At 43.7% G+C, this 18588-nt stretch overlaps 1 protein-coding gene across 1 annotated transcript; it reads right to left on the minus strand.

Annotated features, from left to right (window-relative positions):
- Window positions 1–1960: 1960 nt before the first annotated feature.
- APOA5 (apolipoprotein A5) lies at window positions 1961–4257 on the minus strand. Its single transcript, XM_030835192.2, has 4 exons — window positions 4227–4257; window positions 3661–3741; window positions 3436–3547; window positions 1961–2912 (listed from the first exon to the last, which is right to left on the minus strand). Exons 1-4 carry the CDS (start codon window positions 4255–4257, stop codon window positions 1961–1963), a joined length of 1176 nt encoding a protein of 391 aa, XP_030691052.2.
- Between the last annotated feature and the right edge of the window lie 14331 nt (window positions 4258–18588).

Consider the following 18588-nt stretch of genomic DNA (forward strand, 5'->3'; position numbering starts at 1 on the left):
GTTGGGCCAGATGCTGCCTAGGCTCTAGATCACCCTCCCTTAGTCCCTCAATCTGTCTCCATTTCTGTTCTTCTCACTCCCTATTTCTGTCCTCATAAACACCTGCCCAAATTCCTGCCTCAAATACACGGCCCTCACTTTTACCCCTATTGGCTCATCCCCACCATATCCAACCCCAGCTGACTCACCCCTCCTGATCTCCTAACCACCACCAACAAAAACACCTCTTTGGGGGGTAAACTTTCCTTCCCAGCACCTCCTCTCCCTGGGCACCTTTCTCCCACTTCTGGTGCTAAATCTAGGGTGTCATGGAAGAGATCCAGTCTGCAGGCATGATGAGGCCCGATTCAGATGGGGTCTGTGCTATGAGGGAGTGTGGCAGTGAGAACTCTGTGCAGGGTGGGCTAAGCCGGGAGGAAAGGGTGCTGCCCTGGATGTTCTAAGGGTACTGGACTGGGTGTGTTTACCCTTTCCTCTCTCCTCTTCCCTCCACTTCAGCCACCCCCAATTTTAGACTTCCCAGGGAGCTATGAGGAGTTTGGTTGCCCCCAAGTGAATATGTACATGGGGAATGGGGGTGGGGGTATGAGTTTGAGGGTCCAAGAAGAGGGTCAGTCATAAAAAGAGGGACAGTCAAAGAAGAGGCCATTCACGGGCTTCCCTGGTGGCGCAGTGGTTGAGAGTCCGCCTGCCGATGCAGGGGACACGGGTTCGTGCCCCGGTCCGGGAAGATCCCACATGCCGCAGAGCGGCTGGGCCCGTGAGCCATGGCCGCTGAACCTGTGTGTCCGGAGCCTGCGCTCCGCAACGGGAGAGGCCACAACAGTGAGAGGGCCACGTACCGCAAAAAAAAATAAAAATAAAAAGAGGCCATTCAAAATCTGGAACAGCCAGGACAAAGAAGACAGGCCACCTCAGGGGCCTATACCTCATGCACACCGTCCTGTGGTAAGCAGGCTGGTGAACAATGCAGGTGCAGAGGAAGGGTCTCTAACCCAGGCACACCACAGGTGTGACAAACAGCTGTCAGCCCAGCCAGAGCAACACCCCTCCGATACAACTGGATTAGGAAGAGGTCAATGAGAAAGAGTAGCGAGGGATTGAAGGCGGGTGATGGGTGTGCTTTGGGGATAGTGGTGAGGCCACTGCTTTCAGACATAGTCCAAATGAGAGTCACACCAGGCAAATAAGCTTCCATCATAAGCATCTATTTCATTTGTGTCAGAAATCTAGACTTCCGCCTGGGAGTCGGGAGGGAGGGGCCCGAGATGAGGAGGGCACGCAGTAGGCTCCCCAGAGAGTTTTAAGTAGCCCTCACAGATTGGAGGGCTCAGTCAGCTGTTTAGATGTAGTGTTATGTAAGGAAATCCAGGCTCTGCTCCCTCCCATCACGACCCACACCATTTGTCTACACCAGCATCAGCCAGCAGGGATACATACACACACACCATCACATGTTCTCTTCATCATATTTTCTGCTCTTTCTCCCTTCTCTTCCCCCAACAGAAGCTGTCATGGCAGTCCTGGGGAGAAAAGAGCTCCTCTCTGTGGACCAGCTCTAGCAGTGGCCACCAGGTGGCCAGAAGTGATCAGAGCCTGGCCCTGGGAAGAAGAGGCACGGGCTTCCAGCACCATGGCAACAGGCTTGCACATAATGACCCTGCACATACAGTGCCTCCTTCCCGCCCTCTCCCGCCACCCCAGAATGGAGCAACTCAGGAGGATTCCCAAATGAGCACGGGAAGCCGGGTTTGCAAAGCCTGGTGAATGTAATGCATCCGGACGGGGGAATTGCAGGTGGCTGGATGGCCTAGGACAACAGCCCTTTGAGTGACCTCAGCTATCCTGTGCAGGGCCCTCCACCCTCTGCCCAAAAGGCCACTGTCAAGGACATAGCTATGTTAGAGGTTCAGATCTTGGGCTCCCCAGACAAGAATCTGGGACGTGGACAAGTAGACTCTCAGGGCTCCCCCAGATGGCCAGGACTATGGTCACGAAGGCTGTAGTTGATGTCTTCCCACAGGTCGTCGAGGCGGGCCTGCAGCTCGCTCCGGGCCTTGCCTCGGTCCCCTTGTAGGAATTCTGGAGCGAAGGCGCTGTGGCCTGGCGGAGGTGGCGCCAGCTGCTGCTGGATCTGCTTGGTCTCTTGGTCAATGGCACGAGTGAAGGCGGCAATCTGCAGGAAGGTGTCGTGGCGGAAAGCCTGGAGTCGTTGGCGTACCTCCTGAGACAGCACCTGTGGGTCCGGCTGGGCCTCTTCCTCTGCACCGTCAGCACCGGCACCAGCAAAGGCGCTGAGCTCTTCACGCAGCTGGTCGAGGTTCTGCTGGATGCGCGTGTGCAGGGCCTTGGCCTTGAGCGTGAGCTTGCGCGAGAGCACCTGCACGCAGCGGCTGAGGCGCGCCGGGCTGGCGGCCGCGTGCGGCGCCACGCTGCGGTGCAGCTCCTGCACGTGGTGCCCGATGCCGGTCACCAGGCGCTCCGCGTACGGGTGGAAGAGCTCCTTCACGCGGCCAGTGTGGTTTGCCACGTGGTCCTGCAGCTCCTGCAGCAGGCTCCGCGCCTCTTCCACGCCCCCCAGCAGCTGGGCCTTGGTGCCCTCTCCGACCACGCGCAGCTGCTCCTGCAGCTCCTGCACGCGCAGGGCCACCTGCTCCATCAGCTCCACCGTGTAGGGCTGCAGCTGCCGCCGCAACCCCTCCAGGTTCCAGCCCACGCGCTCGTGCACCTCGGCCATGTAGGGCTCCAGACGCTTCCTCACTTCCTCCAGCTCCTCCTGCAGCTGCTGCCGCATGCCCACCGGGTCGTGTGGGAGCCCGGAAGGCTCCCTCCCCTGCCCATTCAAAGGGCCCAGCTTTTCCAGGAAGTTGTTCATATTGCTGACGTCTGGCTCAAGTCTGTCTTTCAGGCTCCTGGGAAGGAGACAGACAATCAGGCCATCAGACTGCTAGCACACTCATCTCCTTTGCCCCAAAGATGTCACTCACTGATCCTATGGAGAAACCAAGGATGCAGGGCGGTGGCCCCAAAGCCGGTCTCCAGTACTAACCCAAGCCAACCATGACTCCTCCCACAGGAAGTACAAACACATGGCATACGCATATCCAGGTGAACACTTCCCAATTCCTTGTGCACGGAGGCACCTGGCCTCTCACATAATCCTTTCGTTCTGGAGGCTGCAGTGGGGGGGCCCTCTCCCCTGCTCCCTGGTCCCACGCCTCAGAGGGCATGGAGGCAGCAGCTAAAGAGAGATCAAAGGCGGAGGCTGCCGGCAGGGGCTGCTGAACAGCCCAGGAAGGCCAGGATAGAGGGCAGAGCTAGCACCGCTCTGTTCTCTTCCCAGGGAGGACCACAGGTTGAGCAATCAGGCACTGCATCATCCCACCCTCTGGGTGTCTTCTCCCTTTGACCGCACCCCTTGCCCTGGCCACTCACGTGGGCTCCCGTGCCAGCTTCTGCTGCTGGATCTGCTCCACCCTGCCTTTGTCCGTGCTGCTCTGGCTGAAGTAGTCCCAGAAGCCTTTCCGTGCCTGGGTGATTGAAAGCACTGTGGAGAGGGAGCAGGTGAACAGGGGATGGGTTTCCTCCCCCAGGGTGGACGGACCCCTCAGTCCAGCCTCCACCCACTCCTCCACAGTGAAGTCAGGGTTGGAGACCCACCTGAGAGGAGGGCCAGAGCCCAGGTCAGAACTGCAGCCATACTTGCCATGATGTTCTCTGAGAAGAAAGGTGAATGGAGGCCTGGTGAGAGTGAAGAAGCAAAGAAGGGACACCTCCCATGGGACTTGCCCCAAATCTGTTAACCCTCCCCTGGGTGTAGGGAGCTCAGAGCTACCAGGGCTTAAGAGGACTGACCTAGTTGAATGTGGCTGGGAGGGAAAGGGTGTCTTCCTGGGATGGGTTGGGGGGCTCCTTTTTCACCTCATCACATCATATAGAGTTTGTGGAGCTCAAACTGCTTTGTAAAGGTTCCCCCCCGACCCCACCCCGCCCAGGAGACCCCAGGAGCAGCTCCCTCAGCCACTTCTGCCACCACTCCCCTGCTCACCTATTCCTGCCCCCATTTCACGGCTGGGAAAACTGAGGTATCCCGGGGGTGGGGGAAGAAGCTACTCTGCCAAAGTGCTCTAAGAGGAGGTCCTTAATTCTTAGTTCCCACCCACAGCTGTCTGCTCAGTCCCCTCCCTTAGGACTCCGACCCACATCCCTCTGCCCTGGCTGCTCACCTGCTCGCTTCTGGGCACAGAGAGCAGACATTCCGCTTTATAGTCCAGGGCCTGGGCCTCTGGCAACAATTGCTCTGAGTAAATACCACGTGGAAGTTCAAAGAAGGGTGACCTCAGCTGCCTCCCAGTGCTTACCTCCTGCCCTTTCCTGGTACCCAGGGGGTTAATGAGTACCCTAGTAACTGGATGCTGCCCCAGTAGAAAAGCGCTTCCTGGAAAGTTTTACAAGGAGTGGGCCTGAACTCCTCACCCAGTTCCCCCAAACTCCTTGACTTCCAACCTTCCTGTGGACCTACTGGCTGACCCACCAATAGAGACAAGCCTGTTTGTCTGCTGAGGGCCCAGCTCTTACTCAACTGCCCAGAAGCACTGTGCCCCAGCCAGACAGGGACAGTGTCCAGCTGCCTGAACCTGAGCAGCCCTTGACACCTCCACCACGGGCTACTCAGGCAGCCTGGGAAGAGCCAGCATTTATAGGGTTGAAGACCCACCCACCTTCCAATTTATGAAATAATCCTGGAACAAGCTGGGGAAGTTTGATGGGGTGAAGATGACATCATGAGAGGCATCTGGGCCAGGGACATGGGGCCCAAAGAATGGGAGCAAGAGGAGGATTCTCCCCATGGGGAAAGGCTGAACTCCACCCACAGGGCCTCTGAGGAGGAGAAGCCAAAAAGCCCAGACTTCCTCTGATGATACGCCCACTCCATATACTTAAACACACACATTCATAAACTCCTGATTTTTGCTTCTAAATGTATCTTGAATCGATCTCCTCCCCTCCATTTCCACCACTGGTCATTTTACCACACCACTGTCTCTCACCTTGATCACATTTGTAGCCCCCAGCAGGTTTCCCTGCCATGGTCCTCCCTATTCAGTCCGTGCTCTGCTGTGGCTGTCCCAACCCACTTCTGGCCTCATCTCCTGCCACACAAACCCCTGGCATTCCCTGAGCATACCGCCTCTTTCAGGACCCTAAGCCTTTGTACCTGCCGTTCCCTCTGTTTGAAATATTCCTTGGTGAACTTATATTCATTTTTTTTCAGATTTAGTTTGTATTAGTTAAGATTTGGCTTAGCTGCAAATGATGGGGAAAAAAAAGGAGAAAGAGAATAGCTTAAACAAAATGGAATTCTATATCTCTCTTAGGTAAACATAGGCCAATCAAGGCTCCTTCTGTCTTGTTGTACTATCATCCTCAGCAAAAGGCTCATGTCCAAGTTTCAGCTGCTTCAGCTCCAGCCATCAAGTCTACCTCCCAGCCAGCAGAAAGAAGGACATGTACCCTTCCTTTAAAGACACATCCCAGAAATGGTTCTTACCACTTTTACTGACATCCCATTGGTCAGAACATAGTCACATGGCTACACTTAGCTGAAAAGGAGAATGGGAAATGTAGTCTTTATTCTGGATGGCTGTATTCCCAGCTGGGAAAGAGCTATATTACTCAGGAAGAAGAGAAGAATGGATTTGGGAGGACCTGAGTAGGCTCCGCTGCACAGCTCCAGTATCACTCCAAATGCCTTCTCTGCCCTCACACTTTTCTGGAGACAGACGATTCCATATTAACCATAGAACATTTTGTATATTCCTGGAGTATCACACTTATTATCCTGCAGTGCAATGATTCATTGACATATGTGAGAGCTCTCTGAGTGCAGGGACTTTGTCTAATTCATCTCCATGTCCCCCTATTATGTTTGGCACAGCACATATTAAATGACTTGTCCATCATTACACAGTAAGAGGTGCAGCCAGAATTGGAACCCAGGTAGCTAAGGCCAGCATGGGATGGGGCAGAAAGGGTAAAGAGACCACAATCAGGTCATGAAAAGCTGTGTGCAAGCAGTCACTGAAGGGTATATGAAAGATCACTCTGGAGGGCAGCAAGACAGAAGGTGAGGAGACTGCTCAGAGGCTGTTTGAGTAACCTGAGAGATGATGAAGACTCTGAACTAAGGCATAACAATGAGGATTGGTAGGAGAGAATATATTTGAAGGATACTGAAGTGGTGAACTGATAGTACCTGCTGACTGGTTGGATGAAGGAGGTGAAGGAGAGGGAGGAAACTAGATGTTTCCCAGGTTCCTGGGCAAGTATGTAGATGATTGCATAACTTGTGTCCATCAACAGATGAATGGATAAACAAAATATGGTATACACGTATATACAATAGAATATTTTTTCATCTTAAAAAGGAATGAATTCTGATACATACTACAAAAATGGATGAATCTTGATGACATTATGTAAGTGAAATAAGCCAGACACAAAAGGACGAATCTTGTATGATTCCACTTACATGTGGTACCTAGAATAGCCAAATTCAGAGACAGAAAGTAGATTAGAGGTTACCAGGAGCTGGAGGAGGGAGGGATGAAGAGTATCTTCCCAGAGTATCTGTCTGGGAAGAAGGAAAAGGTCTAGAGATGGATAGAGGTGATGGCTGTATAACAATGTGAAAGTATTTAATGCCACTGGACTGTGCACTTAAAAATGATAATTTTATGTTATGCATATTTTACCACAATATTTTTAAATAGCATTTCTGGTACCCTAATGGTTTTCTGCTGAGCCTATGCTATAAAATATAGCTGCACTGGATTTTCTGTGAATCATCATCATCACCACTCCTTCTAATGTCTTTTCTGGGATGCAGAGGAGACACCTGGAACCATATTTCCCAGAATCCCCTTCTCTCTATGGGCCTAGGTTAGAGTCAGCGGGGTGAGATGGAAGAGGAGAGACCATTATTCTTCACTGGTTGTTGCAGACAGATGCGTAGCCAGACTTGGGGTTTAAAGCAGCTTCTGGGTGACTTTCTTAAGAATCACACTCATTGGTTTTGCAAACTAAGATAATTAGATGAGCTTCCCATTTGTAGCCACTTACAAGTGAACTTTTGAGAATCACTCCTTCAAGTGCAAGCTGAGATGGTCACTCCTCAAGCCCTTCCAACAGTTTACAAAACTGTAATTTTCTACATTACAGCCTTTCACACTTGAAAAATATAGAGTGGCTTCTGTTTTTCTGACTGAACTTAGATTAATACAATAGGTAGATGCAACACACACTCATTCTTCCCTATTTGATGATACAGTTTTAGTTTTTAAAATGTTTGGGTTGGTTGGAGGTATTTGTATATGGGTATGTGTTAAGTGCTTTGTGTGTGGAATCATTTTAAATCATTGTAGGCAGAGTGACACTTCACCCTAAATACTTCAACATACATCTCCTAAGAATAAGGACACTTTGACATAAACAGAATACCACTATCACACCTATGAATATTAACATAATTCTTTACTATCATCTAATATATACCATATATTCAAATTTTCCCAATTCTCCCAAAATGCCTTTAATAGCTGTTTTCTCTCTCTTTTTTCCTTTTTAAATTCAGTATCCAACACATTTCATGGGGTTGTTATGCCTCTGTTGTCTCTTTACATTTAGAACAGTATTTCCCAACCCTTGACATTGACTTTTTTTGAAGAGTCCAGATAAGATGTCTTGGAAAGTGATCTGAATTGGACTAGTCATTTCCTCACCATTAGATTCAGGTTAAACATTTTTGTTCAAGTCTTTGGATTCAAAAACCAGTCCCCTGAAAGCTCTTACTTACAGAAGAAATCAGCTAATACATGTAACTGGAATGATGTAATTTTTAAAAATCACTATTTTGCAACCCTCAGGGAATATTTGATTCAGGCAAGGTTCATTAATGAATGCTAAAACCATTAAATGAAAAATTATTGAGGAAAGGGATGCTCGCATGCCTTCAAACTATCTCCCCACAAATTACTTATAAATCACCAAACTTTACTTTTGCAATGGAGAAATCTGGTGGTTGATTTTAACCAAGTGATCAAACTTAACATCACCAAACAGTGGAACAACCTGATATTTTGTACCTCCAGATATAATGCAATAAGAAGGGTCACCTCTGAAGTGTCTTGAACCTGATTATTTCCACAGAACTTGTTTAAGCTTCCCTGTCTTCACTGTCTCCCTGTTGTGTAGAATCATGGTATTCACAGACAGCTGAATTTTTAGAAGAGAGTTAACCATCTGTTTTTGTTTTTGTTGTTGTTTTTTGATCCGAGAATTGCCAACATAATCTGACTGTAGAGTAAAAAGAATTTTAAAATGTATATTTATAAAGATTAAAAGGTACCTTGCTCTTTAACGCTCTGTAGCAGCAGTTTTACTGTAAACAAATGTATTAAACAAGTATACGGATCTCAAATAAAAACTCAGTGTGAACCGAATGGGAAGACCTCCTAGACAGTCTTTCTCTTGTGACCTGTTCTTCAGAGGAACAATAGTGACTTCTCATTGTATGTAGCGTATAAAATGTGCTGCAGGTTGCCCTCCTTCAGCGTACTCTGCTGAGATCTCAAGTGTAAGCTGTGATGCAGCAGTCTCTGCTCAGTGTGGCATCAGTTCCTGGATTCCCTTTCAGAACACACCAGGGACATAGAATAGAATCATAATATAATAACTGCTCTTTATGGATCCATTCTACATTGCTTATATTTCTATCACCAAGTCTTAATGGAAGTCCATTTCTTAAAAAAAAATTTTACATCTCAAATACAATTCAAAAGGAAAGGTATTTATGCTTAACACAGCATTAAAATAGCCAGACAAGTTAAGCACTGACCCGCGGGATCGTTTCTTTGTTTGTCTTGAATGACAATCTATTTGCATTATTTGTCAAAAAGAAAAAGAATTAAATAGGACATCTAGAAGTGAAATATATTGTCATTAAATTAAAAAAAAAAAAACTCAGCTACAATTGGAAAGAGAATTAGTAAACTGGAAGGTTGATCTGAGAAAATCACCGAGAAAGAATCATAGAAATAGAGAAAGAAAATATGAAATGGAAGTTAACAGACACGAACAGAATAGGAAAGTCCAATATATTCCTACCAGGATTTCTGCAAAGAGAATAGAGACACTTCAGGCAATATCCAAAAGATGATGGCTGAGAAATTTTGAAAATTGAATAAAGCTGTGACATGAATCATCAGTTATAGGAAGCATCCTGAGTCTTGAGTAGGATTAAAATTAAAACAAATGCAAATCAAGACACATTATAGTGAATCTGCAGAACATTGAAGACAGAGTATCTTAAAATCAACCAAAGAGAAAAGACTAATGATCTACAAATAAAAATTATTAAACTGACAGCTGGCTTATCAACAATATATCTTCAAAAGACTGAAGGTAAATTAATGGCCAACCAAGAATCATACTCAGGTAAACTATTATTCAAGAGTAACAAGTTAATTTCAGGAAGGACTGAGAGAGTTTATCACTTACAGATCCTTATTGAAAGACTACTAAGGATCTGAAATGGAAACAAACCCAGAGAGGAGTGGGATACAAATAACATGGAAGCAACAAACAATGAAATTAGTAAATGTTTAGGTAAATTAAAACAGCAGGGACTTCCCTGGGGGCGCAGTGGTTGGGAATCCACCTGCCAGTGTGGGGAACACAGGTTCGATCCCTGGTCCAGGAAGATCCCACATGTGGCAGAACAGCTGGGCCCGTGCACCACAACTACTGAGCCTGCGCTCTAGAGCCCGCGAGCCACAACTACTGAGCCCACACACCTAGAGCTTGTGCTCCGCAACAAGAGAAGCCACCACAATGAGAAGCCTGCGCACCACAAAGAAGAGTATCCCCTGCTCACTGCAGCTAGAGAAAGCCCATATGCAGCAACGAAGACCCAACGCAGCCAAAAAAAAAAAAAAAAAAAAAAGCATTGGTGATTTTACATGTATTTATGTAAATGTGTGTATATATATATTTAAATATCCATATATTTAACCCATATGAGATTAGTTTTTTATAACTAAAATTGGTCAAATATTGGCAATTTCATATAGTTCAACCTAACATGAAACATTTTTCCGTGTAGTTTAGTCTGTCTTAGTCACTGCTGTATTTCCGACACTCAGAACGCTGCTTGTCATGTGGTGGGGCCTCAATGAAAATTACTGATGAAGGGATTGCTTTAGAGAAGGTGTTGTAAACAACGAGGAACGAAAATATTATTGACTAGACCAAAATCACGTGGAGAATGGGAAAGGAGAGGTCAAGGTGAAAGCATGCGGCAGTCTTTACATTAGTCAGGAGGAAGATAAGAATATTGATTATCTTTAGACTTTAAGTCAAGTGGGAGGATTAAAATTTCAGGGGTAACCCATTAAAGATACAAAGAATACATAACTTTCAAACCAGCAAATGGGAAAGAGACTAAAGAACGTCAGATTGACTTCTAGTAAAGGCTGGTGGATTGACTGTGTGCATCAGCCTCTGCTCTTTTCTGAAATCCCAATAAAATGACATTAAAGTGCACTTAAAAAAATGCATAAACCCACAAAGAGAATAGGAGACAAAAGAAATTTTGGAAGCTGGAAAGCTTCTAGATAGTCAAACAATAGTAACTAAACACACCTGAGAAGATGAATTTTGAAGCAGCAGTGGAGAAAGGCAAGAAACCCCCTGATTGATATTATTGAACTCCCGAAAGCTCAGACATTAGCAGCAACAGATTCTTCTGGAAACATGGGTGGCAGTGGGGCTGAAAATGTGGCAAATGGTTGAGAGTCTGTTTGAGAAGCAGATTCCTCTCCAGTTCCGCTCAGCTGGGTTTCTGTCCTTCCCCCAAAGCCAGAGGTTTATTCTCTGGAGAGAGTAAAAGAACAGGTCTCTGGCCTGGGAAAAACAAGATATTGTTGGGGCCAGGGTTCCTGTACTCAGAAATACAGGATTTAAGTAAAATTTTATATATTAAGTTATGAGACTCCGCTTTCCACACACCATCCTTCCTTTCGGCCAAAATGTTGGCCTGTTTTACTTTACCCTCCAGAAAGGAGACTGGAATATTCTCCCTGTGAAATTAGACAAAGCCAAGAAAATAGACTTAAAGAAACACTTTTGCGGGTTTTTGTGGTCAAGATGGTCCACCGTAAAGTGACCCATGGACTCAAGGCTTCACATTAGCTTCTTTTTTTCTTCTAATTTGCTATGAAATTTTCCAACATACAGAAAAGTTGAAGGAACAGTACAATGATCACCCTAATACTCACCATCTAGGTTCAGTAATTGTTAATATTTTGCCATGTGTGCTTTCTCTATATACATGTATGTATTTTATACGTGTGCCTAACCATTTGAAGTTGCAGAGAGCATGCACTTTTCCTCTAACAACTTTAGCTTGTATGTTCTAAAAAATAAGGACACTTTTCCACAAAACCACAGTACTCTTATCATACTTAGGAAAATTAATAAGAATTCCATAATATCATTGGATATACAGCCCATGTTCAAATTTCCCCATTTGTCATTTAACAAGCTTTTTATTAGTGCTTTATTATTTTCTCAGTCAAGATCCAATCGAGGTGGGGGGAGGGATAAATTAGGTGTCTGAGATTAACATATATACACTACTATATATGCCATAGATAATCAACAAGGACCTACTGTATAGCACAGGGAACTGTTCTCAATATTCTGTAATAACCTATATGGGAAAAGAATCTGAAAAACAATGGATATATGTATATGTATAACTGAATCTGTTTGCTGTACACCTGAAACTAACACAACATTGTAATAAGTCAACTATACTCTAATATAAAATAAAAATTAAATTTTAAAAAAAGGTCCACTCAACATTTATACATTGTCCCTTGTTGTTACTAAAGTACTCTTTAGTCTTTACTAGGTTGTTCCTACTTTTTTAAAAATGACGCTAATTATTTGAAAAGACCAAGCCGGTTGTCTTGTAGAATGTGCCATATTCTTAATTTGTCTGATTGTTTCTTTGTAATGTCATTAACCTTGTTTCTCTATCTTCTGTATTTCCCATAAACTGGAATCTAAGTCTAAAGGCTCAGTTATGTTCAGGCTATATTCCTTTAAAGAGGAAGCAGGAACTTCACATTACATCACATCAGGAGAAATGCAGTGTCCAGTTGTCCCGCTGGTAATGAACCTAAGTTTCATCAATTGGCAAGGCAGTGACAAGGAGATCTCTTAGCTGTAAAGACATGCTAGTTCCCTTTGTAATTAGCAGGTGATCCCTTGGCTCTCTGTCCTTGGGAACCTGAAGAATTTACCACACATTCAAGATCTTTGCCTGAAATTATTATTTCATTGAGGATTTTCTAATTCTATTATTCCTTCTACATGTTTTAGCTGACATTATTCTGTAAAGAAAAGCTCTCCCTTATCAATGGGGATGAACTACAGTTCTTCCTGAAGCAGCAGCAGGGTAAATGCTTAATTCTTTCCTTTGACCAATTTACAGGAGAAGGAGGTAGTAAAATATTCTCCTCAATGGTGGCAAATTAAATGTTATATTGTTCTTTTGGCTGTCACCATGGACTCGGGGAATTTCTCTTTTTCAATTTTTATGATGATGCACAGTTATTACAAGGCAATATAGCCATGGTTGATGCTCAAACTCTTCCTAATTTGGCCAGTGGGAGCCCCTTCGAGCTGCTCCTGTGTTTTGTTTTTTTAAAAAGATTTTAAATTTTATTTATTTATTTTGGCTGCATTGGGTTTTCATTGCTGCGCATGGGCTTTTCTCTAGTTGCGGCGAGCAGGGGCAACTCTTCGTTGTGGTGCACGGGCTTCTCCTTGTGGTGGCTTCTCTTGTTGCAGAGCATGGGCTCTACGCATGGGTTCCAGGAGTTGTGGCACGAGGGCTCAGAAGTTGTGACACGCGGACTCTAGAGCACAGGCTCAGTAGTTGTGGCACATGGGCTTAGTTTCTCCGCGGCATGTGGGGTCTTCCAGGACCAGGGCTCGAACCTGTGTCCCCTGCATTGGCAGGAGGATTCTTAACCACTGGGCCACTAGGGAAGTCCCTCCTATGTTCTTTTAACACATCCCACTTGTGAGTCAGGGTTCTTTAAAGAAACAGGACCAATAGGATATATATAGATATATAAAGAGATTTATTATGAAGGAGGCTCACACAATTATGGCGACTGAGAAGTCCCACAACCTGCCACCTGCAAGCTGGAAGCCCAGGAAAGCTGGTTCTAGTTCAAAGGCCTGAAAACCAGGGGAGTCAATGGTGTAAGTCTCAGTACAAACCCAAAAGCTCAAGTATTGGGGGCTGATACTGTTAACTCCCAGTCAGAGTCCAAAGGCCTGAGAACAAGAGCTCCAACATACAAGAGCTGGAGAAGATGAATGTTGCAGATCAAGTAGAGAGACCAAATTTGCCCTTCCTCTGCCTTTTTGTTGTATTCATGCCCTCAAATGATTGGATGATGCCCACCCACATTGGAGAGGGCAATCTTCTTTACTCAATCCACTGGTAATCTCTTCCAGAGACACCCTCACAGACACATCCAGAAATAATATTTACTAGCTATCTGGGCATTTCTTAGACATCAAGTTGACACTTTGAGTGCTTCCTTGATTTCTGATACAACTAGATTTCCCAAGCTCACCTTGTACTTTGTTTGCCCAGACCTGGATCTCCAAGGGGCCCTGGTTTGTTTTAGTAGAGAATGGTATTACCAAACCAGGTTCCGGTGCTTGGCATTGCTGTTGGGTTGCCTTTGCTTGTAGGCCCTTGCAGTTAACTAAAGGCATGAAATATATGGAAAAAAAACATGATTTCATATAGATATTTCTAATTCAATTTTTAAACTGCAGAATTTTTCTTTTTTTAATTTTTTATTCCTTTTCTCTTATGTATTAATTTGCTTTAACCTACAATACACATAAAATAGTTTCTTTTAGTCTATCGTTTGTCTTTTGACTTTGCTTAGAGTGATTTGATCTTTTGCCTTGAAAAATATTTTTATTTTTGTATAGTCAAATTATAAAGTAATTCACCTATTTTTTCTTAAGTACATGTATGGTTTCGTCTTCTCATTTAGATCTCTCATGCATTTGGAGTTTATTCATCTCTCATTTATCTCTCGTGCATTTGGAGTATATGGCATGAGGAATGAATCCAACTTTATCTTTTCCCAAATAGCTATTCAGTTGTTTCTCACATACTAAATTTCCATTTGTTCTTTGGCCTATTTCTGGACTCATCATTCTGTTCTATCGGTTTGTCTCTTCATATGCCACTACCACACTGTTTTACTTTAGAGCTTTATAGTACGTGTATCAGCTCCCTAAGGGTTTCCCCCTTATAAGCAGACAATCAAGAACCATAGCATAACCAAGGGGGGAAAGTGGGGGGGTAGGGGTGGTGGTGTGATGAATTGGGAGATTGGGATTGACAATATACACTAATATGAACAAAATGGATAACTGACAAGAACCTGCTGTATAAAAAAATAAATAAAATAAAATTCAAAATTTCAAAAAAAGGAAAAAAAGAATCATGGCATATCTAAGGAGAGTCTCTCATATGAAAAATGTGGGCCAAAATAAAAAATAGAAAGCAGCAATGTAGAGAAAGAGTCTTTGCAGGGAGAAGAAAAGAAAAAAAAGAAAAGTGCAGAGAGATGTAAGAAAAGATATTTTAGGACTTCCCTGGTGGTCCAGTGGTTAAGACTCTGTGCTTCCAGTACAGGGAGTACGGGTTCCATCCCTGGTTGGAGAAGTTTCACATGCCATGCAGTGTGGTAAAAAAAAAAAAAAGAAGATATTTTAACCATAAAACAACAATAGGATTTTTCTTTAAATGTCAATATGGATGACCAGGAAAAAAAGCTCTTGGAAATTAAAAAATATAACAGAAATGAAACTAATCAAAATAAACAAACCAAAACTCAATAGAAGTGTTACAAGATAAAGAAGGTTGATAAAGAGAAGGGAAAATTTAGAAGGTGAGAGAAACAATCCAGGAGGTCTAACATTCAGACAGTAAGAGTTCCAGCAAGAGACAGAATGACAGAAACCATCAAAGAAATTATTCAGGAAATGAATTTCCAGATTGAAAGGGCCCCTCAAGTACTCTCATGCCTAAGGAAGTGGTTGCAAATAGACCCACACAAAAGCACTTCATCGTGACTTTTCATGACCACAAATGAAACCGTGTACCTCAGATTGGGACTTGAACCCACATGCTGGGACTCAAACCCAGCCAAAACCCACGGTCTTCCAACTGAGGTAACACACCTGGTTTCAGGATTTAATGAAACTCAGATTCTTGATGTCTCATCACAGAAAGAATTCAGTGAGAGAAAAAGCGATAGGTAACAAGTGGATTTATTTAGAGAGAAACACACTCCACAGACAGAGTGGGGGCCATCTCAGAAGGTGAGAAAGACACCAGGGTATGGGGTTGTCAGTTTTTATAGAAGGGGTTAATTTCATAGGCTAATGAGTGGGAGGAGTATTCCAGCTATTTTAGGAAGGGGCGGGGATTTCCAGGAATGGGACCACTGCCCAATTTTGGATCCTTATGGTCGGTCTTGGAACTGTCATGGCACCTGTGGGCGTGTCATTTAGCTTGCTGATGTGAGCCTATACTGAGGCTCAAGGTCTAGTGGAAGTCGACTTGTCCACCATCTTGGACCCATTTGGTTCTAATCACTTTATGTCATGTCCTTGGGTTATGTCATTCTTTCAAAGGTTGTGCCCTGCCTCCTTCCCTCCTGTTTCACAAAGAGAAAGAGAAGATGTTATGGAACGCAAGCTCATGTGCCTGACATACAGGGAGTCCAAACAAACAGAAACATTGGAGTTTGGAGCAGAGAAAAGTTTATTGCAAGGGCCAAGCAAGGAGAATGTGTAGCTCATGCTCAGAAACCTTGAAATCCCCAATGGTTTGAGGGTACAAGTTTTTAAAGGCAAAATTTGGGGTGAGGGATGCAGGGTGTATGACTTTCTTCCGATTGGTTGGTTGTGGGGTAACAAGGCTGTGTTCCAGGAATCTTGTGCTCAGCCTGAAGTTACCATCCTCCACCTGGGTGGGAACCCCATTTCTGCAGAAGAACTGAAAGATATGTATGTATATGTATATTCCTTGAGGACAACCAGGACACTGCTTTATCACTGCACCATTGTTTCTTGTCTGCTCCTCCTTTGTTTCAGCAATACCTCCCCTCCCTAATTAGTAACTTTTAAGTCTAACCTTTGGAACTCAGGGAAGGTCTAGGAGGCTGAAGCCTTTTTCCTTCAAACAAGAAACAGGGGACACGGAAAGGATTTGAAGCCAGGAGAGCCCCACAGGGTCCTGCTTCGTTTCAGGAAGGCAGGGGATAGAAGGTATGTGTGTGTGTGTGTGTGTATGTGTGTGTCTGTGTGTGTGTGTGTGTGTGTGTGTGAGATGTGTACAAGTTGTGTATATGTGGAAGAGAACCCAATTTTCATTGACCATTAGGGGATAATCGTAAGCCTGAAGATAAGATAAAGCTAAAATTGAAACATCAGAGTAAGATTTTCTAAGAGCCAAGAGTTGTTTTTGCAGAGTGAAAAATGGGGATGAGCTTGAGGGACTTCTGTTTTTTTATACTAACTTGTAGACTTGTTGGACTTTTAAAACTGTGTACTTTGATGAAATAGAAGCAGAATTTAAAAGTACATAAAATTATTTTTAAAGGAATACAATAAAACAAATAGAAGTACAAGCAGGAAGATAAAAGAAGCAAAGAAATACCATGGTAAATAGAAAATATAAAATAATATGATAGAGACAAATCAACAATCACAGTAAAAGGAAACAGATTAAACCAGCCCACAGAGCATCAAATCTGGAGCTAGACCGCCTGGATTAAAATGCTGACATGGATTAGCTCTTTGACCTTGGGCAAGTTATTTAACTTCTCTGTGCATCAGTTTCCTTATTAGTAAAATGGGGATAATTATAGCATATAGTATGGTATAATTCATAGGTTCTTTGGGAAATAAATGCTTTAATATATTAAAAAAATAAAATAAAAGCACTCAGAGCAATGCTTGGCACATAGTAAGTGCTGTGTAAGAATTTACTATTGTTATTATTATTATTATCACATCAGACTTTACAAAACTTCCAGACATTTTCTGTTTAAAGAGGCACACCTGTAACATAATGTCAGAGAAAGTAACCTTTAACAAAGGGTGTGGGGAGAGTGGAAGGCTTTAAAAAGACATACCAGACAAAAATAAATCAAAAGAAAGCAGGTATGACAATATAATATCAGAACACATAAGCTTTGGGGCAAAAAGGATTAATAGAAAGAAAAATTCACCAGGAAAAGATAAAACCTAACAGTAGGGACTTCCCAGGTGGCGCAGTGGTTAAGAATCTGCCTGCCAATGCAGGGGACATAGGTTCGAGCCCTGGTCCGGGAAGATCCCACATACTGCACATCAACTAAGCCCATACACCACAACTACTGAGCCTGCACTCTAGAGCCCACGAGCCACAACTACTGAAGCCCCGCGGACCTAGAGCCTGTGCTCTGCAACAAGAGGAGCCCGCGCACCACAACGAAGAGCAGCCCCCACTCTCCTCAACTAGAGAAAGCCCATGTGCAGCAACAAAGACCCAACGCAGCCAAAAATAAATAAATAAATAAATAGATTTATTTTTTAAAAAAAACCTAATCGTATAGTCTCAAAAGACATGAACAAAAAACTGCTGAGTCTCAAAGAGAACTTGACAAATTTGATAGGTGATTATAGTGCCATCTTCTCAAAACTGATAGAATCACAGAGAAAAGATGTGAATAATAGTCAACAAACTTGATATATAAAGAACTCTGCACACCCCAGGAAGCGGAGAATCTTTACCATCACAAGTACATACCTCAAGGGAAATCCAAACATTATTTGTAATAGCAAAAAAAGAAAAAGAAAGAAAGAAAGGAAGCAAGGAAGGAAAGAAAAAGAAAGGGAAACAACCTAAATGTCATAAACAGATGGACAAATAAATGGTGGTAAATTCACAGAATGGAGTATTAACATTAGCTGGTAAAAATAAACATGTTTGATATATATGTATTAACATGGATATGTCTCCCAAACAATGTGAAGTGGAAAAAAGCAATGTGCAGGAGGATACAAACAATTGTATATTAATCACTTAAAATTTTATAGCATGTGAAACGATACTGCATATCATTTTGGCTACATAAATATAAATAAAAGAATAAACCATGGATGGAAAGGAGATTCACCAACTTCAGGCTAGTGATAGACTTTGGGGAGAGAAAGGAAATGGGGAGGGACTTTCACTATATCTGTCAGATTCTATTCCTTTAAGAAAGGATTCTAAGACATGAACATTAATATTCGTTGACTCTTGGAAAGGGGTGCATGGATGTTAATAACTCTGTCACATGTACCTGTATGTATGTTTGAAATATTTCATTGTAAAATTTTAAAAATAAAAAGCAAGAGATTAAATTGATGGAGAGACAAAGGAAA

This window comes from Globicephala melas, chromosome 8 (genome assembly GCF_963455315.2).
Source record: "Globicephala melas chromosome 8, mGloMel1.2, whole genome shotgun sequence".
Taxonomy (NCBI): domain Eukaryota; kingdom Metazoa; phylum Chordata; class Mammalia; order Artiodactyla; family Delphinidae; genus Globicephala; species Globicephala melas.

Bases quoted from the DNA above. Each gene is read 5' to 3' on its own strand.
- APOA5 (XM_030835192.2), bottom strand. From the start codon at position 4,257: ATGTCTGCTCTCTGTGCCCAGAAGCGAGCAG. The intron at 3,742-4,226 runs GTGAGCAGCCAG...CACTCTCACCAG, and splicing joins CTGTGCCCAGAAGCGAGCAG to GCCTCCATTCACCTTTCTTC. The intron at 3,548-3,660 runs GTGGGTCTCCAA...CCCTCTCCACAG, and splicing joins GGCTCTGGCCCTCCTCTCAG to TGCTTTCAATCACCCAGGCA.